The 22,646-nt window shown below is 54.3% G+C and overlaps 1 protein-coding gene across 1 annotated transcript in view; it reads right to left on the bottom strand.

Moving 5' to 3' along the window:
* Positions 1 to 21,225, bottom strand: part of TNXB (tenascin XB) — a 70,212-nt gene extending 48,987 nt beyond the window's left edge. Inside the window, 8 exon segments of the mRNA XM_019626683.1 lie at positions 444 to 812; positions 1,985 to 2,725; positions 3,519 to 3,782; positions 3,964 to 4,120; positions 8,703 to 8,818; positions 9,284 to 11,122; positions 11,485 to 11,895; positions 20,711 to 21,225. Coding sequence (XP_019482228.1) covers positions 444 to 812; positions 1,985 to 2,725; positions 3,519 to 3,782; positions 3,964 to 4,120; positions 8,703 to 8,818; positions 9,284 to 11,122; positions 11,485 to 11,887 — 3,889 coding nt within the window. The 5' untranslated portion in view covers positions 11,888 to 11,895; positions 20,711 to 21,225.
* Between the last annotated feature and the right edge of the window lie 1,421 nt (positions 21,226 to 22,646).

Here is a 22,646-nt window from a genome sequence, read left to right as displayed (position 1 = left end):
GGGGGCTGTGGGGAAGGGAAGGGGTGGAGGGGTTGAGGGTCAGTATCCTCAGGGCCAGAGGCCTTCCCACACCCACCCTGAGAGATCTATGGGGCAGAGGAGGGAGCAGGATGTAGGGGCAGGACACAGGGCAAAGAAAGCTACAGGGAGAAAGCCAGGGGCCGCCAGCCTCTCTTCTTGAATCCCTGTCCCAACCTTGGCCTTTTCTCCTCCCACCTTTCCCTGGAGTACTCCCCTCCCCAAACCATGCTATCATTGTTCTCAGACCCCCTCCATCCCTCTTGCTTCTGAACCCTCAACTCCTTTTCTCTCCTTGTCTTCTCCCACCACTTCCACCCAAACACCAGCCCTGCCCGTCAGTCCTCATCCCACCCCTGAAGTCCTGATGGACCAGCCCCTCCCCCAAGTTCAGGATGCTGGCCTGAGCAGAATCCAGGATGTACCCATAATGCCTTGGTAGATGAGAGGGGCAGAGGGCTCGCCCTCAGGGGGCACCCCACGAAGTGACAGCTCATAGGGCGTTCCAGGAGGTGGTGAGGGCACCAGAGCCTGGCGGACATCCCCTGGCAGTAATTCCTCATGTGCCCGTGACCCATCAAGCACCCGTAGGCGCAGCTGGAAGTGGGCAAAGGTGTCAGGCTGGGCCGTCCAGGCCACGCGCAGGTGCCCTGTCTTATCTCTGCCCAGCACCCTCATTTCTCCCAGCTCCTGGGGGCGCTGATGCAGGCCAGGGGCCTGAGCCCCTTGAGTCGTTGAAGGGCCTGAGGGAGGAGGCTCATCAGTGGCCCCCAAGAGGCCCGAGGGGAAGGACCCTAGGAAGGGCAGGGCGAGAAAAACAGGAGAGTAGAATATGAGAGCCAGAAAGGGACCCAAGCCCCCAGGTTCTGCCCTCTAGCCTCTGAGAGCCTACAGACCCTCCCTTTTCTGCTCCTGGGTACACTCCAGACCACCTCATCCTCCCAACACCCCTGTTCCACCACACCTGAACATACAGGCCTGCAGGCAATAAACGTAATAAATAAAGCCTGCCACCCCACCCCCACAAGACTCCTATGACCTGCAGCCCCACAGGCTTCCATGTCCCTCCCCACAGTCTCTCCCGCCCCACTGGGTGGTGGTCGTGGCTTCCATTAGTGCTGCAGTGAGAAGCCTGGAAGAAAGGAGGGTAAGGTGGTGTTAGGAAAGGCGGATGCAAAAGGAGAATGGGTAGTGAGAGGAGAGGGAAAGAGGGGGACGTCCGGCTCAGGTGGCATCTGGGCCCTATGGGGGAAGAAAAGGTCCACACACACACACACACACACACACCCCACCACCCCCGCCATGGCAGCCACCAAGCACCCCTTCCTGAGCCCGGATATCGTTCCTGTGGGAGAGACTAGCATGAAGTGAGGCAGGAGATCTGGACAGGCAGCTCGGGAAGCAGTGGTTCGCCCTCTTGTACACACATGCTGCCTCGTGGCTTCAAGGCCACCTCCAAGCAGTTTCAATGTATCTCTTTGAGGTCAAGGCCAAATTGTGGAATAGTAACCACTGACCACAGTCTCCAGCCACCTTCACCACAGTGAGTCAGAGTGGAGGGTTCTGGTTTCACTCCTACCCTACCCCACCCAAACTGCTTCAGTGAGCGTGCAGTCACTCCGCCTCCCACCAAATGCCCCCTGTCTGTTACCTAGAACAACAATCCGGGCAGAAGTGCCTTGGGAACCCGAGTGAAAACTAGGGATCCTCAAGACCAGGTCTCCTTGGCCTTGGGCATCTGCCAGGACCCCGGGGGTGGGAGGATGGGGGGCGGGGCTCTAGAGACACAGGAGAGTGTGCTTTGCTGTGGGGTCCCTGGAGCCTGGACAGGGTAGGGCTTGAAGGCAGAAGGTGTGGTGGGGGTGACAGTCAGCAGTGAGCAGCGGGAGAAACTGAGGGATGCAGATTCCAAAGGCAGGCGAGCCTGGGCAGGGGATGAGTGGTCCTGAGCCCCAGCCCACGCTACCTGTGGTGGTGATGAAGGCGTAGGACTTGGAGGTCTGCCCTGCCCGCACCCCGTGCACCTCCACATGGTAGGTAGTGCCAGGCCTGAGGTCGGGTATGCTGACGGTGCGCGTGGTGCCCGGCACAGTCAGCTCCCCGAGGGGGCCCTCTGCGGGCGGCTGGGGCTGCCAGCGCAGCACCACGCGCTCGAAGTGGCCGCGGAGCCCATCGAGGGACACGAGTAGTGCGCCATCAGCGGAACTGCCCAGCACCTCAGGCTTGGGGTGGCGGGCTGCAGCCACCCCATTGACGCCTTCCGGCGAGAGGCCGTAGATGCCCTGGTCAGAGTCGGGGCTAGTGGTGGGGTGGGAGCGGACGGGCGAGGGTGCGGGGGAGCCGGGGGCGACCGCCGCCAGACGCCGCTGCAAGTATTCGTGGATGCGGCGCGCCACCGACGTGTAGGTCTGGTTGGCCCGCAGTGGGTAGCGGTGAGCCCGCAGGTGGCGCTCCAGGTCCTGCACCGTGCCGCGGAAGCGGCCCAGCTCGGCCGTCAGGTTGCCCCACGGCCGCCGAGAGGGCTGGGGCAGGCTAGGCCCAGGCCCAGACTCCTCCTGCCGCTCCTCTGCAGGCCGAGGGGGCCGAGTGGGCCGAGTGGGCCGAGCTGGGCGCGGGGTCCGCGGGGCCGGGGCCGGGGCCGGCCGAGGACGGGGCTTGGGGGACAGGGCTGGGGAGTGCACCTCCGGGTAACTGTAGTGGCCTGGTGCTGCCGGGGGCAAAAAAGGGGGAGGGGGAGAGCAGGTCAGTGGCAGCCCCCCACCCCCGCACTCCTCCCACGGCCGTCCCTTCCTCCGGCCCTCCCACCGGAGCCAGAGGCCTCGTCCATGTGCCCCAGCCCCACCTGGAAAGAGAACCGAGAAAAAGGAGTCAGTGTCCCAGGATCCCCTCACCCCTGGCCCTCCAAACCCGCCACTGTTGGCGCCCTAGAAAGAAGAGAGAAGCCAGCGGGTAAGGCCCTGTGTCTGAAGGAGAGAAAGGGAAGTGGGAGAACAGGATGTGAGCTACAGCGAGGTGGGCGTCCCTCTCTGTCACAGGCAAAGAAAAGATCCAGGCATCTGTTAAGAGACCTTGAGGTTAGTGGAAAATTGCTGCTCTGAGATCTAACTCCCCAAACCCCAATCCTGAAGTCAACAGGAGCTGGTCTCTGCTGGTCTCTGATCGGCCTAATTCCAGTCCCTACAAGATCTGACCACTGACTGTGAGCAGGAGAGCTGCTCCCATCTGCGTGGGTTGGACAGCATCTCCTATTCACTGCTTTCTCCATGGGCAGCTTTTCCCATACTCCATCCAGCACAGCCTTCCTATAGGAAGGGCCTGAGGCTTCTGCCTCCCCGGTGCCCTTGGTACCAAACAAGGCCCCCAGCAGGTGCTGTGAGACTGCCACCCACCCTGCCAAGTGTATTCAGAAGAGCCTGTGAGCCCTGCATGGGCTCCCAAGGAAGGGGCTCCTACATTCAGGAACCAGGCCCTTCCCTTCCCTAAACCCTGGCCAGCCATACCTGTGTTGGCCCTGACGGAAGCAGGGTAGCTTACTGCCCGGCCCCGCTCCGCAGTGACAGTCACCACATACTCCACGCCTGGCATCAGGTCAGTCAGCACAGTCCCGTCGGCCTCAGAAGGCACTACCAGCCGCACCCTCTGGTTTCCAGCACTGACATAGGACACCACAAATCGGTCCACCTCGGCCTGGGGGCGCAGCCAGCTGAGCTCCAGCGTGGTTGGAGTCATGGCTACTACCCGGAGGTCCTGGGGGCCATCAATCACTAGTCGGGATAGAGAGAGGAAGCATCAGGTGGGAGGCTGGTTCTTTAGTCATTAGCTTTCTGTCTAATATCCTTGCCCCGCCCAATCCCTCCCCTCTGCCCTGCTGGAAGGCAGATTCCTCCCTGCCCCTCTCAAGTCCAGCTCTCCACTCAGGACACACCCCACAGCCCCAGCTCTCACTGGTGGTGATGGTCTTGGAGGCAGGAGGGCCCCAGTTAGTCCCTCGAAGGGCGCGGACGGTGACCTGGTACTCCTGACCGGGGGCCAGTCCTCTCAGGTCATAGGCTGAAGCAGAGCTGGGCACCCGCGCCGTGAACGGGGGGCTCACCCCCTCCGTCTGCAAGACAGAGAGCACAGGGTGGATCAGAACTGGCACTCTTACCCCTGCTGCTCAACCCCCCTTATATCTCCTTTCTCCAATTCCAGGCAGTGTCAGCCTGGGACTGTGTAGAACTTGGCCCTGTACAGTTGGGGAGCATGGGTGGTGACAGCAAAAGTGCTAGAACACTTACTCCATGCCAGCTACTGTCTAAGGCAATGTGAGTAATAAACTCACTGAATCGTCATACAAACCTTCTCAGGTAGGTTGTATTCCCACTGGACAGGTGAGGAAACAGAGATACAAAAGGATTGAAAGTATCTTGCCCAAGGTCACCAACATCAAGAACGTGGCAGGAATTTAAACCCAGGCAGTGTGACCTCAGAGTCCCCTCTCATGGGCACTACCTTTTAGCTTGTTCATCAGCTGTCTGCCAGAATTCTACCCCCCAGGCAGTGTGACCTCAGAGTCCCCTCTCATGGGCACTACCTTTTAGCTTGTTCATCAGCTGTCTGCCAGAATTCTACCCAACGCCAGCCAGGTCTCTCCCTCTGGCTCCACCCCCTCCCCACCCCCAACCTTGACTTCTTTAGCAGGACAAAGCTGCTCTTAAACTCACTCCTACCAGAACAGATGAAGTGGATGAGGGATGCCCCTTCAAGTCTCACTTCCTCCTTAAGGCATCTGCCCCAGCCTGAGCCTCCCCACAGACACCCGCCCCTGGCTGTGTAATCTGGGGGTGAACCATGTCACGACATTTCCCTTTAGGCAATTTTCTTATCTCCTCAGCAGAATTGTAGGCCCCTCAAAAAAAAGGCCCATCTGCTCAGAGTTCCACAAATTTGTTTCCCAATTTCATACCTGGCACCATGCTGGGCATTGGAGACACAAAAATAAAAGGTATGGTCCCTGTTCTCAGATAGCTCATGCTCTAGTAGCTAAATGGATGGCCACGTCTTATGTTTTATTAGATCCCTACCCAAATCTCTACATGTAGTACCTGCCTGTGAGAAAACAACCCTCCTCCAAGTGTAGATGGAAGGGACTATGATTATTTGTGGTGAACCCCAGGAAATCTGCTAACCCCTGCTCCAAGCAGGGTCTCCTAGAATGGCAGCCGCTGGGGGGACAGGAGGAACTAGACATCCGTCCAACAGCACCACATTTCACTGGGTTGTCTGTCCAGCTAGGACAGCTTATAAGGAAGCTCTGTTCTGCTTAGCTATGTTGGCGGTGATGGGGACACCTGCATTCGGCCAAGCAGGATTGGAAGTTTCAAAAGGTACTCTCCTAAACCAAGAGAATTGGTGGGAAAATCAACATAGCAAATACCAAAGTATAAAACAAATGAGAAGCCACGTAGATTTCTGGGTTGAGGATGAATAAAGCTTTGTCAGCATTTCCTTGGCTGAAAAGGTATCCTGGGCACACAGGACCCCTGTCCTTCTACTCATCCTGCCCCAGGATACTCCAGCCTAGGAGGCCTTGGGTTAGCCTCAACTCAAGACCTGTGAAGTCCTCATCCTCCCCATCCATCATTCCCCAACACCACACACACACACACACACACACACACCACACACCCTTGGGTGCTCCCTGATGATGCCTGGTCCTTTCAGCGAGATAAGCCCATCCCAAGGTCTCCCTCTCCCTTCAGACCACCTACACGACCCTTTTAGACACCTTAGTCCCTCCTGAGATCCATTTGGGAACTGCCCCCTGAAAGTCCCACCATCAGCACCTCTGGCTGGTCTGAGGGAGGCTCCAAAGCCAAATGCTGGCAGCTGGCTCTGCACCTCGGTGAAAGCGTGGCTGCTTCACTGACTGTCCCTGACGAGTTTCTAATCCTAGTCTCGATATCAACCTTTTGGCCCCAGGTAGGGGACTGCACCTTGGCTGGTCCCTGGAGCTTACTGCACCCTCATCCCCCTTTTCAGATCAGACCCAAACACAAACTTTTCTGAGGCTGCAAGGTCTTGTGTCCCAATGAAAACTTGGTGTAGCCCTGGATTGCAGGCTGCAGAATGCACCCAGACAAGGAATACCTGAACCTTTTTCTGTTCAGGGGCTCATCTCCCTCAGTTTCCGCACGCTTTCTCTCACATTTCATAGAGGAGCCAGCATTTTGCAAAATAACAACATTACTTAAGTTAGTGGTCCTCAGGCTTGGGGTGTGCCAGAATCACCTGGAGGGCAGGTTACTGGGCTCCACCCCCACAGCTTCTGATTCAGACCTGGGGGCAGGGTCCAAAATTTGCATGTCTAACAAGCTCCCAGGTGACACTAATGCTGCAGATCCAGGGCATACACTTTGAGAACCGCTGAGTCAGATTAAAATGACACGTATGCAGGGAGAAGGACAATGGTGCCTCTCTGGTGTTCTGAAAATTGTTCCAGTAACGAGGTGTGTCCCTTGGCCGGGAATAGCAGAGTTTGGGCTTTGAGAGAGAAGTGTTTCCAGATAAGGTTAGAGACGGGCTTCTAGGAAGATGGCAGTGGCCAAGCTACTGAATACATTCCGTGCCAACAGAAGTGGACGGAGAGCACCGGCCAGGGCCAGAGGCACAATTCCAGAGGCAGCCATAGAAAATGTAGAAAGCATAGTCTGAGAGCCAATAGCACAGGCTGATGTGGAATCTAACTGGGGTATCTATAGACCAATCTTACAGGAGCATTTTTCACACCCGGGCTCAGAGAGGACCTAGGATGTGACAGAGGCCCATACCCAGACCACAGCAGATGAACTGAACGCATGGCCAAGCCGGGCATGGGCCATCTTGACACCACCAGCCCCCTGGTGAGGGAGGAAGCGTAGGGCACCTCTTGAGAACGTCCAAGGCTGGGTTCATACTTACTAAGAGCAGGAGACCGTGCTGCCCTTCAAGCTCCTCCCATCCATCTCAAGCGTTTATTTTAATTCCACTTTCCATGAAGTTTCTTTGGAAAGTTCCTTTTAAAAGTTCCACCCTCTCAAGATTAGAACTATGTAAATAAAATATGCAGCGAAGAAGAGAGTGGGAGAAACACTTTAAAATGTTCATAGTGTTTGTTTTAGTGTGAAGCAGCCAAGAATTATTTGTTTTTTCCCTAGTTGCCAAATTCTTGTCTTGTGATTAAACTATTTTTATAACAACAAAGAATAATTTTTTTCAAACAGAAGAAAAAAAATCCAAGCTAACTTTCTTGTACAGCAAAGTGGGGATTTCTGCTTCTGCTTCTATCAGGGAGTGAGGCGAGACAACATGGTGGGGGTCTGACTTTGGCGGTATAAAAAGAAGACTTAGAATAATGAGGCCAGCTGGAGTGGAGATGACAGCCAGCATCTCTGTCCTAGAGCCTTCCTAGGGTTTAGGCCCTGAGAGTTACTTATTTTTTCAGAGTCCGGGCTGAGCAGAGACGAGGGTGACATGGCCTACCCACCCCAGCCATTTCTGGGATCATGCAGGAAAACATGAATTGGACAGTAGAAATGTCAGATGATTTGGAGCTGGAAGACTAAACACATCATAAAAGCCCAATCTGCACAAAAAGAGTTCTCTAATAGACCACAAGACGTTGTCCTTAGGGTGGCCCCCAAATATTTTAAGAGCGAGTTGGAAGGAGGCAGAGAAAGAATGCTTTGCGACGCACTGACGACATAGAGGCGGGAGAACCACTTCACAGACTTAGAATTATTGCAATAGCCTAGACAGCTTGGCCGAAACCAAAAAAAGATAACATTGAACAGAGCCAGCTGCAAAGCCCTATATTTAGGCTAAGAAAAGGATATATAGTTGAATGCTATCTTTTTTCCTTCTTTCTTTTCTTCTCTCTTTTTTCCTTATTTGTCTATATTTTCTAAAGTTTCCACACTAATCCTATATGACTTTCATAATAAAAAGTTATTTAAAAGAAACAAATATGATCAAAACAGCTCACAGTTTGTGTGACCACAAGTTAATATATGCAAACTCTGAGAAAAGTGCCAGTCTCCGGAGTTAGCCAGGTGAATGACGGGTTCTTCTCTGCACCCACGTTCTGGGGTCACATGCAAAAAGCAGAAGGCACTAGAAGTGCGAACTCTGGAAGGGAAGATTTCAAGAACAAGCCCTAGGGAAGAGGGGTGGAGGAACCAGTGGGTTCTGCCTGTGAGAATGACATGATGGCTGATGTCTCCCAATCCCTGAAAGCCTGTGGCGTAGGATGCAGGACAAGCAAACAAACAAACAAACAAACAAACAAAAAAACACACACTCTGACTGTTGGTGAAGGCACAGCAAGGGCCACTGGATGATGGACGTCAGAATGGGGCAGATTTAGACTCAACAACAACAAAAAGAACTAACAGTGATGACCAAGAAAAGACTGGACAGCCTCAGGAAGTACTGAGCTCACTGTCATCAGGGGCGTTCCAGCAGCAATGGGCCAATGCTTGCTTGAAAGGCTACAGAGGACTTCTGTGCCCCATGTGGAGCAGGTTGAGAACGCCTTTACAGCAGCTTCGGGAACCTAGACATCTGGACTCAACCACTGATCACCTGGAATGCCCTGCATGTGGTGAGCACCCCCTCCCCCCTAGTCCTGCCCACTCAGTCCCCTCCTGGAGCGTGGTGGCTCTCACCGTGGGGATGAACTGAATTTCATAGGCATCCACGGGGCCGGGAGCCCGGGTCCACTCGGTCCGAACTGTCGTCTCTTCCAGTAGGTGCATCCTCATGCCCTCAATGGCTGGCACCTCTGCCCAAGAGAATGGATACAGGAAGCTGGTTTAGCCCAAGGCAGCTCCCACCCTGACCCCCACCATCACAGTCCCCCCTCCCCCCTCAGGGCCACAGTAGGAGATCCATCCCAGTTCTCACTCTTCTCTGGGGGTGGGGCAAAGCTAGCAGAGGTCTGAACAGGCCCTGGGACTTCACCTTCCCCCAGCTCCAGGAACACAGAATCTCCCTAAAAGCAACCAAAAGGGACTCCAACCTGCTCATGAGAGCATTAGAGGTCCTGCCTGCTGGCAAGCCCCCATGGCTCTGCTGCCCTTGGTGGACACTGGCTCCCTCGCTCCTCTGACGGCCCACTCCCCTCATATATGACCTTCCTCCACTCTTCCTCCAGGTCCCTGGGATCCTAGGCCTCAAACTGGGGCCTTCCCACTGGCTCAGATTCCCAGCCCCTGACGGAGCATACTGGGAAAGGCTGCCTACTCACCTTCTCCACAGTCCTCCCCTGCATAGCCGTCTTGGCAGACGCATTGACCCTCACGACACTCTCCCCGGCCGAGGCAGTCTCCAGGGCACGTCTGAATGGCGCAGTCAGGGCCTCTGAAGCCCTCGACGCATACACATTGGCCGGCTCGGCACAGTTCCCGGGGCCCGCAGCCCCCCGGGCAGGCACTGGCGGGAGGCTCTTCCTGCCCACAGTCCTCGCCGCTATAGCCCGCATGGCACACGCAAGCTCCCTGCACACAGCGCCCACGGCCCCGGCAGTCGGCGGGGCAGCTGCGGGAAGCGCAGAAGGGTCCGGTGTAGCCTGAGTCGCACACACAGCGGCCATCCTCACAGCGGCCGCGCCCGTGGCAGTTGGAAGGGCAGGTACGGAGGGCGCAGTCCTCTCCGGCGTAGCCCTCCCAACAGGCACACACTCCGTCCTGGCACACGCCACGCTGGCTGCAGTCGCGCGGGCACCGCCTCACGCCACAGTCGTCGCCTGAGTAGCCGTGGTCGCACACGCAGAGCCCGTCTAGGCACTGGCCGCGGCCTCGGCAACTTCCAGGGCAGCTGCGCGCACTGCAGTCCTCTCCCTCGTAGCCTGTGTCGCACGCACACACGCCATCCTCGCAGCGGCCCCGACCGCGGCAGTCCCCGGGGCACCGACGGCTCCCGCAGTCCTCTCCCGTGAAGCCCGGGTTGCACACGCAGCGGCCGTCCACGCAGCGCCCGCGCCCGCGACAGTCGCCAGGGCAGGCCCGCGTGCCGCAGTCCCGGCCAGTATACCCGGGCCAGCACACGCAGCGGCCACTCTCGCAACGGCCCCGGCCGCGACAATCCTCAGGACAGCTGCGCACGCCGCAGTCCTCGCCGCTATAGCCCGCGTTGCACACGCACACGCCGTTCTCGCAGCGCCCACGGCCCCGACAGTCGCGCGGGCAGGCGCGCGCGCCGCAGTCGGGCCCTGTGTACCCGGGCCAGCACACGCAGCGGCCATCCTCGCAACGACCCCTTTGGTTGCAGTCCCCGGGGCAACTGCGCACGCCGCAATCGTCCCCGCTGTAGCCCTCGTCGCAAATGCACTCGCCGTCCTCGCAGCGCCCGTGGCCCCGGCAGTCGCGTGGGCACGTCCGTGTGCTACAGTCCTCGCCCGCGTACCCGGGCCAGCACACGCAGCGGCCATCCACGCAGCGCCCACCCTCGCCACAGTCCCTCGGGCAGCTCCGCGAGCCGCAGTCTTCGCCAGCATAGCCAGGGTCACAGACACAGCGCCCGTTCTCACAGCGCCCCTTCTGGCTGCAGCCCCGGGGGCAGCTTTTCACCCTACAGTCCTCGCCAGTATAGCCGGGGTTGCACACGCAGCGCCCGTCCTCGCAGCGCCCCCTCTGGCTGCAACCTCGAGGGCAGCTCCTCACCCTACAGTCCTCGCCAGTATAGCCGGGGTCACACACGCAGCGCCCGTCCTCGCAGCGCCCCTTTTGGCTGCAGCCTCGAGGGCAGGAGCGCAGGCTGCAGTCGTCGCCCGAGAAGCCTGTCCGGCACACGCACACGCCCTGCACGCAGCGCCCGCGGCCGTGGCAGTCCCCGGGGCAGGAGGGCCAGCCACAGCTGGGGCCGGTGTAGCCAGGGAAGCACATACAGCGACCAAGGACACAGCGCCCCTGATCGTTACAGTCATCTGGACAAGATCCGGAGGCTGAGGGTGGGGAGGAAGGGGGCACCGCAGCGTCTGTGGGGTCCGAGCATGTGGGCCCACTCCAGCCTGGCTCGCAGAAGCAGGCGCAGCGGCTCAGGTCAAACACACCATGGAGACTGCAGAGACTACGAATGTCTGTCTGGCCTTGGAGAGGGAGAGGAGGGCCTCAGTCTCCCTGAGGGAGAGGGTGAGCCCAAATAGTGTTCCCCTGAATCAGCCCCTCCAGCAGGGCCAGCCTCATTTCCTAAAGCCACCTTAGCTTCCAGCTGCCCCTTGTCACTATATGTGGTCTCCCAGGGCCTTAGCATATGCGGAGGGGTGGGAGTAGGGGTGGGGGCTGAGTCTAGCCAGGTGGCTCCCTTCTCCAGGTTGTGCCCTGGGCTGCATTCACCACTCCCAAGGGTGAGAAAGGGGTACCTTTTTCTAATTCATACCCAAGTCCTTTATAGACTAGCGATGCCCACCCAACTTCTCCACCTGCCTCGTTTTCTTAGTCACCTACTCACCTGTGCCAGCCTGGGCAGCAACAGGACAGCATCCCCCAGTGCACTGTTCCTTGAGCCCCTTCACCAGCTCCTCCAGGATCTCTAGTCGAACCCTTAGGGCCTGTACCTCTGAAGCCGGGACAGGGGGCTCAGTGCCCGGGGGACAGCCACAGACAGCCGAAGGGGGCAGGTTAATGCGGTGGGTGAACACCACCTGCTTTTCCCCTCCTTCCACAGTGTGCTCATAAAGCTGAGAAGAGGGCTTCCCCCGTCTTGGCTCCGCTGTGCGGCCCCCTGGCTGAGGAGGGGGCCGTGAAGTTGGAAGTGGCATATTGGAGCGTGAAGAGAAAGGGCCTGCTCTGACTGTGCCCAGCAGCACCAGGAGGGCCAGGTTGGAGATTAGGGAACATTGGCTTGGCATCATTCAGGAGGCTGCAGGGAGAGAGGGCAGGTGTGAGTGACGCTTCAGAGAAGAAGATAAGATGTCCGTCCACCCCCCTCAACACACATTCACAGCCCCACCACCCACAACTAACCAACTCAACTTACATAAAGGTCCACCTGCAGCCAAACTGTAAGGGATACCTTTGGCGAGAGATATTGTGTCTCACTCTCCTTTTGACATCATTTGGTTTCCCTGCTCCCCAACTGTTACTGCTGCCCTACCCACACCACTCCCTTGCTTGTTACACGGGCACTAAGCTCACATTAGCCCAAGGGCCTTTGCGTAGTATGTTCCCTCTGTCTGGGATGCTCTTCACTCAGCTCTTAAAGGCGGGCTCCTTCTTGTTCAGATCTTAACTCATATGTCATCGACGACCAGAGGCCTTCCTTGCTGCCCAATTGGAGCATTACTGTCTATCTCAATGTCCCACTTACGTTCATGGCATTCACTGCTGCCTGAATCATCTGTCTGGCACTTGTTATCTTTCTCCCACTACTAGAATGGGAACTCCATGAGAACAGGGACCTCATCTGTCCTGGCATGGCTGAATGCCTGTGCCTGGCACATAGGAGCTGTCCAACACATTTGTTTATTTATTTATTTTTTAAAGGTTTTATTGGGAAATTGGAGAAGGGGACCAGCCAAGTTGTTGTTCTTCAATCTTCACTGTGGAAGGCGCCAGTCGCCATCTGGCTTCCCATCGGCAGCTCATGGCCTCTAAGCTCAAAGTGCTGTGTTCAATCTTAGTTTCAGGTGGGCGTAGCCACCATCCCATGCAGGATTCGAAACAGCAGACTTGTTAAGAGCGCACGATCTATCCACTGAGTCATCCGGGCAGCAGCTCAACTCAAGGTGCCGAGTTCAGTCTTAGTTGCAGGTAGGCATAGTCCAGCATCGAACAGACAATCTTGTTGTTACACCAGCTGAGCCATCCTGCCACCTGTTGGTAGCTCAGCGACAGCTCAGCTCGGGTGCAGTGTCCCTGGCCCATGTGGGAATCGAATCGGCAGCCCTGTTGCTCAGAGCTCGCGCTCTCAAGCCAACTCTTAACCAACTGAGCCACTCGGCCGGCCCCGTCCAACACATTTATGTTTAATGGATTAGTGGATAAATATCTAAGGCCAATTCTTCCACAAGGACCTGGACCCCAGTTCCTACTGTCTTCTCAGGAACCTTAAGGTGCAGATTGTCCTCTTTCTCTTTTATTCAACCTCTCACTGTCAACTAGATCCTCCCATCAGCTCGTCTATGAACTCAAATATCGCCCATTAAACAAACAAACAAACAAACAAAAAAACCTCTTCCTCAAGGCTTACATTTCCAAGTATGGAAACTTGATATAAAGGTGCAAGAATAGACAGAACAGAAGAGGGTCCAGAAAAAGACCCACACATATGTGGTCACCTGATTAATGACAAAGGTGTCACTACAATTAAGAGGAGATGAATCATTTTTTAATTAAATGGTGCTGGGTCAACTGAAAATCCATATGGGAAAAAACCCTATCTCTACCTTATGCCCACATACAGAAATTAATTTGGAATGAATCTGATGGGCCTAACTGCGAAAGGTAAAGCAATGCTTTTCAGAACAATATCTTATAGAAGAAAATATAATCTTTATAACCTTGGAGTAAGCAAAGATTTCTTAAAACCTATCCACAAAAATTTAACCTTAAAAGATTTCACATAAAACTTAACCACAAAAAAGAGACAGATACATTGGACCACATTGAAGCTGATAATTTCTGTTCATCAAAAGACACCATTGAGAGAATAAGAAGGCAAACCACAGACTGGGAGACAATACAGTTGACCCTTGAACAAAGCAGGGTTGAATGGCTTGGGTCGCTTATCTGCAGACTTTTTCCAATTGACCCCTGGAGCTCAACCCTGCCTTGTTCAAGGGTCAACTGGCAGTTGGAAATCCAAGGATGGAGGGTCGATTGTAATTATATGTGGATTTTTGGAGTGGGCTGTTGGTGCCCGTAATCCCCACATTGTTCAAGGCTCAACTGTCTGGGAGATATGTCAGGGAAAAATAGATAGATAGATAGATAGATAGATAGATAGATAGATAGATAGATACAGTTCAGGGGTCAGCAAAACTGCGGGTTGCGAGCCACACGCAGCTGTTTGGGTGCATTCCATCTCAGCATTTGCCGACCCCTGGAAGAGCCAATCCTGTTCCTCACAACAATTTAAAAACAATTTAAAAAGTTTTGCGAGACCTATAAAACAAATGAAATCACCATTATGTGAATAATATCCTGTAAAAATTTTATAAGTGAAATTATGATAGTTTTATTTTCATTTTCAATTTTACTTCAGAGGCCCGCGAGTCACAGTTTGCTGACCCCTGGCGGCTCTTCTGTCTCAAAAACATAGAAAAAAATATGTCATGACTTTTCCAACAACTATATATATATATATATATATATATATATATATATATGTATATATGGAGAGAGAGAGAGAGAGAGAGAGAGAGAGAGAGAGTGAGAGAGAGGTTAAAATCTAAAATAAAGAACTTCAAAACAAAGACAACAAATAAAAGACAGGCAACCCAGTTTTTAAAGTGGGAAAAGACTTAAGCAGGTACTCCAGAAAAGAATACAGTATATCCAAAGGGCCAATAAACATGAAAAGGTTATAACATCACTAGTAATCAGGGAAATGCAACTAAAGCCACAAAGAGATGCCACGAAATATCCACTGGAATGGCTAAAATTAAAGGAACTGCCATTGCTCGATACTGGCAAGAGTATGAAGCAACTGGAACTCTCATCTATTGTGAGAAGGAGCATAAATTAGAGCAACCACTTTGGAAAACTGTTTGGCAGTATCTACTAAAACACATAGTCTAGGGCCGGCTGAGTGGCGCGATGGTTAAGAACTCGCTTGGGATGCCAGAGGGCCCCGGTTCGGATCCCACATATGAGGGCCAGTGACACTGCCCTCCACAGCTAAGATGCTGAACAACAGCTCAACCTGGAGCTGGGCTGCCGTGAGTCGCTGGCGACGGCGTAGGCTGCAGTCCCTGTGGCAGTGGGTTGCCATGGGCTACCGTATGTAGCCAGCAGCCAGCGTGAGCGGCCAGCAGCCGCAGTGAGCGGCCGTCCAGAAGCCGGCGACTGATCTGCCTCGCCAGGGAAGAGCGCAATGATGGTGCCAACTTGGGCCAGTGAAGCAGCGTCCTCCACAACTAGATTGAAGAACAAAACGACAGCAACTTGTCTGTTCCCCTTCCCCCAATTCCCCATCACTGTTCCCATCCCCCCAATTACCCAATAAAAAATCTTTAAAAAAAAAAAAAACACATAGTCTACAGCCTGGCAATTCTGCTTCTTGGTAAATATCCAATGGAAATGACTTCACATATCCTCCAAAAAACATGCACAAGAATGTTCATGAGATTTATTTGTATTAGCCCAAAGTGGAAACAACTCAATCTATAGTAGAATGGAGAAAGGGATAAATTGTGGCATGGTCATACAATGGAATACTTTACAGCAATGAAAAAGACCCTCTTGCTACATGCAACAAGAACAATTGTCATACACAATGCTGAGCAAAAGCAACCAGACACACACACACACACAACCATTCTGAATGATGCTATCTATATCACATTCAAAAACAAGCAGAGTGAATCACTGCTTTATTTTCTTTTATTTTTTTTATTTTTATTTTTTCATTTTTTTAGCTGAGCCATCCTGCTACCAGTTGGCAGCTCAGTGGCAACTCAGCTCGGGCTGGGCATCGAACTGCTGTTGCTCAGAGTTTGCACTCTTGCATGAGCTCTTAACCAACTGAGCCACTCGGCCGGCCCCATCATTGCTTTTAGAAGATAGGCCAGGATGACTTTCAGGGATAGTATTGATTGGGAGGAGTCACAACAGGGGATATCTGGAAATGTTTTGCACCTTGATCTGGGTGGTGGTTAAACAAATGTATACATATCCCAAAATTAATTGAGCTACACACTTAAGATTTGTGCATTTCGATATATGACAGTTATACCTTAAAATAAAACACAATACCTCCCCAATCGCATGCTCCCTTCAGCCACTGCACATCGTTCTCCTCTACTTCATGGCACAGTTGTCAAAAGATTGACCTGCACTCACTGTTTCTATTTCCCCATAGCCCATGCATGCCTCAGTTCACTCTCATCTGGCTTCTGCACCTCCTTCAAGCCACTGCGCAGCCTTCCCTAAGGTCTCCCAATGATCTGTATCAAAATACCTAGGAGACATTTGTCTTCATCTTACTTGACCTCTCTCAAAATCACTAAACACTGTTGACCATATCTTCCGTTTTAAGACATTTTGTATCTGTGCTGTGACTATGGTAGCTAGGAGAGATATGTGGCTCTTGAACACTTGAAATGTGGCAAGAATGACTGAGGCACTGAATTTTTTTCCAGTACTTTTTAAAAGCTCCCCAGCTGATTGTAATGTGCACCCAGAGGTGAGGCCTGCTGCTCTAGTCACCCACCTAAGTACCTTCGTCCAGACTCACGACTGTAATTTCCCCACTAGCCTCGTCATCTCCTCTCCACTCCAAGCAACATATCCAACTGCCTACTTGGCATCTCCTCTTGGGCACCCCAAATTCAGCATGCCTGAACCTGAACTCATGGTCATCCTTTCTGTTCCCCACCCCCTTGCAGTGTTCTCCACTGCAGCTCACAGCCCCACCATGCATCCAGCTTTACAAGCCAGAAATCTAGCAGCCCACCAACACCACTATCTTTCATTATATTTACCCATATTTTCTCATAAACACCTCTTTAGTTTGCTTATTTATATCCCTCTTACCAACATCACAGTCCAAGTTATTGCTCAATAACTGCAATTGAGTCCTAGCTGGTCCCTCTGCTTCCACTCTTGCCCCTTACAATCTTGAAAAGGCAACTAGGATGTCCCTCCTTCCCCTAAAAACTCCTCAGTGTCTCCCTTCCGAATTCTCTTCAAACGCTGACAGACAGCCCCACGCCATCTGGCCCCTGCTGACCTCTTCCACCTCATCTTCCGTAACCACCACCCCCCATTCTAGTCCCACGGGCCTTCTGTAAGTCCCTCCTGCTCTTTCCAAGGCCAGACTTTGTATATGCGGTTCCCTCTATGTGGAACGCTCTTCCCTTTCCTCTTGGCCTCCTCATCCTTCAGGTCTCAGCCCCACATCACTCCCTCAGGGAAGCTTTCCTGCCCAGGTCATGTCCCCCTAGCATGTGATATCAGAGCACCATGCAACTCTCATTGGTAGCATTTACAACATTTTGTAATCACATATTTATTTGTGAGGTTATTTCATTACTTTCTCGCCCACTTTCCATCTTGTCCGTAAGGTCTATGGGGGCAGCCATGGCGCCTGTTTTTTTCTTGGCTGTTGTATCCTTGCACCTGTGCTCAATAAATGTCTGTTGATTAAATGATTGAATGAAAGGTTCAATTTAAGCCCAGGACTAGCTTCAGGGCTGAAACCAAGGACAGGACTAAGGTCAGGGCTAGAACCACAGACAGTATCTGGGACTAGAAGTTGGTTCAAAACAGCAGCTGTGGCAGAGAGCCAGCCAGATGTGGATCTGGCAGGGTCACATGGTACAAGCACTTTGGGAAACTTTGGCAGAATCTACTACAGTTATATGCAAACCCTGTGACCCAACAATTCCATTCCTGGGCATACCCACCATAGAAGTACTACTCATTCTGGGAACTCTCCAAATGTCTCCATCAGTAGATGGGATTAAATAAAGTGGTTTATTCACACAGTGGAAAGAAATAAAGCAATGAGACTACTACAGCTCTATGCAATGGACGGATCTCACTAATGTGGGGCTGAGCAAAAGCAGTCAGACACAAAAAAGAACATGCTGCAAAATTGTATTTATATGAAGTTTGAGGAAAGCCAATGTTAATTTACAGTGAGCGTTACAAGTCAGAAGTGTGGTGCTCTCCAAGGAACAGTGACGAGAAGGGCCATGGTGGGGGGAATCCGGGATGCTAAGAATATCCAGTTTCTTGATCTGGGTGCTGGTTACATAGGTGTTTGTTTGTGGAATTCATTGAGACAAGAATTGGGGAGCACAGGGAGAGAAGGGTTAGAGAGTAAAGATAGTGGGGCGCTCCGGGTGAGCCAGGAGGGGGGCTCTGTTGAACACAGGAGTGTGGAGGGGGCGCCAGAGTTCAGTTCAGGAGAAGGGTTAAGGAGAGGTGTGGACTGTGCCTGGCCTTCCAGACCAGAGAGGCTGGAGAGAGAAAGGAGGGCCGGGTGGAGATGCTGACTGGAGAGGCGGGGAGGGGGCAGGACTGGACCCTCCCTGCAACACACATGCATTTCCTGGCTTCCTTCTCTTAAACTTCTCCTCAGGGTCTGAGAAAAAGGGACTTTTCAGGACTGCTGGCCATTCCCCCCAGCTGCCAGCCCACAAAAGATGAAAAAGGATCTGGGCCACAGGGACAGAGCGTTTCCACACTGAGAGGCACCCTGAGGGAGGAAGCCCAGGCGAGAGGCCTGGCATGCAGCAGCCTTTCTCTGGGCGCCTCGGCCCTTCTCTCAGCTTGGGGTGTAGCCTTGGGTATGAGGTGGGGTACTTCCCTGCAAATCTTTTCACCGTGTCTAAGGCCATGCAAATCACAGGTGCATGCACATACAAGTACATGTACACATAAAGTACACTTGTGTGTGCTTACTCACAAGTGCAAATATTTAGACATTTGTACACACATATCCATCCAAACAAGCCTGCATCTTTGCAGATGTGCTTGCGTGTGCACACACACACACACAAACACACACACACACACACACACACACAGTCTCCCCTTCATGTTCCTCCATACCCAGTCATTGGTGATGCCTAAAAAAGCTGATTTCTCCTTAGCTCAGAGGGCAGCTATGAGAGTCAAAGAGCTTAGTTGGAGTGAGAGGAACCAAACAGGAGGCCCTTTTGGGGGAGGGAGGGAGGAGAGGCTGCGTGGTGCCCCACAGCCTTGGCGGCCTTTGGGAGTTGTCCTGTACCCCTCCCCCACGACTGGATCCCACATCTTTCCCCATGTGGTGGGGGCACGGATAGGGTCCCTGCAGCAGGCAGGGCAGAGGCTGGGAAGTAGTTAGGCTGGTCCGAGAGCAGAGGAGTGGCCCCCCAGGCCATACCCCCAGAGCCTCCTTCCCCATCCCCCTCTCCTGCCCTGTCACCAGCACCCCTCCAGTTCCCCACTTGCAGCTCTTGAAAGAACTCCCCTTTTCTCTCAGCATTAGGAAAGCAAGGAACTTGGGTGTCTCTTGCATTTCCCCATCATCCTCCCCACTACCGCAGCATCTGGGGAGCCTTCCTGCAATGGGGACGGGGATGTGGCCTCACCCTCTTGGCATCGTCCCCACAGCTGGAGGGCTGGCAAAAGGAAGGCATCTTCCCGAGCCGTGACTCAGCTTGCTGGGTATTCATGTCGTGGCCAACTTTGACACTTCGCTCATCAGGGACTGTAGGTCCCAAGAGGTGGGGAGAAGGGTTGGCTTCCGTGAGGGATGTGCCATGAGAGGTGTCCCCATGCCTCCCTCTGCCACTCATGTCACGTGAGGGGTGAAGACAGAAGGATTCCAGGAGTGTGAGAGGAAGGAGGGAAATGAGGGGGCCCCAGATATTGGACTGGAACCAAGGTGGTAAAGAGATGCGGAGCAGGGGCGACTTGGGGATCCTCATACCCCTCATGCTGGGGAGCTAATGGGCCAGGGGAACAGAACCAGTAATGAGACAGGATTTCAGAACCCCCGGGGGGCAGTGAGAGACAGAAAGCCAGATTTGGGTCCTGCACTGAGTGACGAGGACTCAAGGGCAAGGAAGTGTGAGGAATTGAGGTGCTGGGTCCCCAGGAATTTGGAAGCTGGGCTGGGTGAAGGGGAGGAGGCTGGGGATCGGGAAGCGGGCGGGGACTGGAAGCAGACAGACGGCAGCTGCCGTGTTTCCGAGCTGCTTCCCAGTAGTTCCTTTCTGTTCATTTCCAGTTGTTTCCAAGCCATGAAATTCTTTCCAGGCGAGATAAGGGGCCGTGCGCCCCACCCGGGGTGTGTCACGTGTATGGGGGGGGGGAGTTCAGATGGACAGAAGCAGGGGTAGCCTAGAAGGGGGATGGATGATGGATGAAAGACGGATCCCTGGGCCCCTGGAGGCATCTCTCAGTCGTTCCAGGCCTGCTGAACTGTGAGTCATGGGTGCAGAGCTCTGGGCCAAGAACAAGTTTTAGGATCCTCTCTGCAGGCTCTGTGCCCTTCCCAGACCTGGGAGTCCTGCTCTGCTCCATTTCAGCATTGCCTAAAGGCTCAAGACCCCCAGCCCTCCCTCCCAGGCCCTGCAACCCACACGCTGTCACCTGGGCAGTCCCCATCTGGATGCCCAAAGAAGCTCCAGCCAGAGCATTCGGGTTACTTCAGCACTTTCCTCCAGAGGTTCAGCTGGCCACCAATTCAGCCTAGCCTCTGCTTCCCCCCAGCTCCAGCACATCCGGGGACCCTGAGTCCCCTTCACCAATAACCACCTCCACCCTTGTGCCACCATCTGATGCTGTCTGAACCCCACCCCTCCACCCATGCACTGACCCATCTTCCCAGAAATACCCTCCAGAGAGAGTCCAGTCCCCTCTGCACGGTTCTATTTCCTCTGCCCCAACAGAAAGTCCCTGTGCTGGGGACTCCCCTGAGAGGAATCCTGCCAACCTTCCCTGGGGTGTAGGGACAGGATAGAGCACCCCACCTCACCCGACTCGTCCCGTCCCTCGGTCTCTCCAGAGCTGTTCCTTACCTGGGCAGTGAGCGGCTGCAGTGCCTCTGCACCTGTTCTGTCCCCAGCCTCAGGAGCGGGCCTCAGGGCAGGGCAGGGTGGGCTCCCCTTGGCAGCCCTGAGCTCCCTGGATGTCCCTTGCTTGTTCCCTGCAGCAGGGGTTCACTGAGCCGCGCAACCCGTCGATCTGGGCAGCCAGCGGCAGTGAGAAGGAGGGAGCCTGCAGCGAGCAGGGGGAGGAGAAGGGGAGGACCAGCATGAGGTCAGGGAGGGGAGCTGAGATAGGGCAGGTCCTCCACCCCTCCCGCCCCTGCCATGCCCTCCCGTCATCACATGCTACCTCTCCTCTCCTCCCGTCAGCACCGACCCCCTCTCTGTCTGGGATCACAGAGTCCCACAATACCCTCATCTCACCCCCTCCAGCCCTGGTCCTACCTGCCACGTCCTTTCCCCATCTCATTTTTTCCTCTTTTTCCCCACCCTAATTTCTGCCCAACTTGACATCCTCCCCTCCCTCGCATCATTTCTCCTCTCCCCTCCTATTTTCCCACCTGTTGCTCCTGCTCTCAGACCCTGTTTTCCCTCTCTACCAACACCCCTCCCGACGGCCGGCCCCTCTCTCCTCCTCCCCTGTGCGTCCCCTCCCACCTCAGCTAGGATCTTGCCCTGTCTGGTACCCAGCACCTCCGTGTCCCACGGATTCTCTTCTGGCAGTGGAGGGCAGGAGGAAACCTCCCTGCAAGCCCAAATCTCTCTCGGCCCTGGGCCTTCTCAGGGACTCCTTGGCCCCATTTGCTCCCACTTACACTCTGTCCTGGGGTCTCCTACCTTCTGGGCTTGCCCTGCTCTGCCCTGCCTCTCCCATCTGTTCTGATCAGCGCACCTCTTCTCCTCAGCTTTTCACCCCTTTTATTCTCCCACCTCAGCAAATTCCTGGAGAAATGGCAGATGGGGGGGCGGGGGCTTGGGCACTGGCTGGCCAATGGTTTGGCTGAACACCAGGACATATAACGCTTGGGAAGGCAGTGGAGGTTCTGGGGAGACAGAGGACGGAAGCCTGGAAGTTAGGAGAAAAGTTCAGTGATGGAGAAAGAGCCAGAGGCAGGAGGGAGGTATGGGGCGCGGCACGGATGGCAGGGTGAAGCTGTGGGAAGCGGAAGGGGGCTAATGTCTGGGGGCCGCAAGGGAGCAGGGTAGGGAGAGTTGGGGGCTGGGGGAAAGGGCACTTGGGTCTCAGGCAGAGTTGGGAAGACCAACACCAGAGGGCTGGCAGCAGATGCACCCACATAAGGCTGCTGGCTGTTTCTCTGGCCTCATTTCCCCCATGTGCTTGCTGCGCTGACAAGGGGCTGAAAAGACTTTTGACACAGAGGAGAAATAGCCAGGCTGTGGGAGACTCCACCCCAGGTTTCACACTTGAGGATAGAGTTCTTGCTATCCCGCTATAATCCTCACCACTGAGGAGTAGCTCGGCCAAGTCACAAGTGAAGGGACTTGCAGGAAGGAGCCTATGTGCGCCTGATGCTGCCACTTGGGTTGGGGCACAGGTGTCTGCCCCCCAGGGCAGATCCCCCTTGTTACAGATGTGGTGTTCCTGGGTCAGGGCACACTGGGCCAGCATGCGGCTGTGCCAAGCGCCATTAGTTCCCTGTGGCTGAGGACAAAAGCTCTCGCGTGGGTGTCCCTGCATGTCCGTATGTTTGAGTGTGTGTGTGTGTGTGTGGCTGTTTTTTCCTGGCTTTGATGGAAAGATGAAGTCAGAATATTGGATGGAGTTAGATTCAGCTTCCTTCCTCTGCCTTGGCCAGAAGCCCCCGGAGCCTGGAGTAGGTAAAAGCTTCCCTGAGATCTCTAGGCGGGGGTGGAGGGAAGTAGAGGACAGGGTCAATGTCTGAAACAGCGTGACATGTAACATGGGGAGAGCAGACTGCACAGAGGATGGGTTTTCTCTGATACC

Source organism: Hipposideros armiger, unplaced genomic scaffold, assembly GCF_001890085.2.
Source record: "Hipposideros armiger isolate ML-2016 unplaced genomic scaffold, ASM189008v1 scaffold_687, whole genome shotgun sequence".
Lineage (NCBI taxonomy): Eukaryota > Metazoa > Chordata > Mammalia > Chiroptera > Hipposideridae > Hipposideros > Hipposideros armiger.
This window is presented reverse-complemented; position numbering and strand designations above follow the sequence as displayed.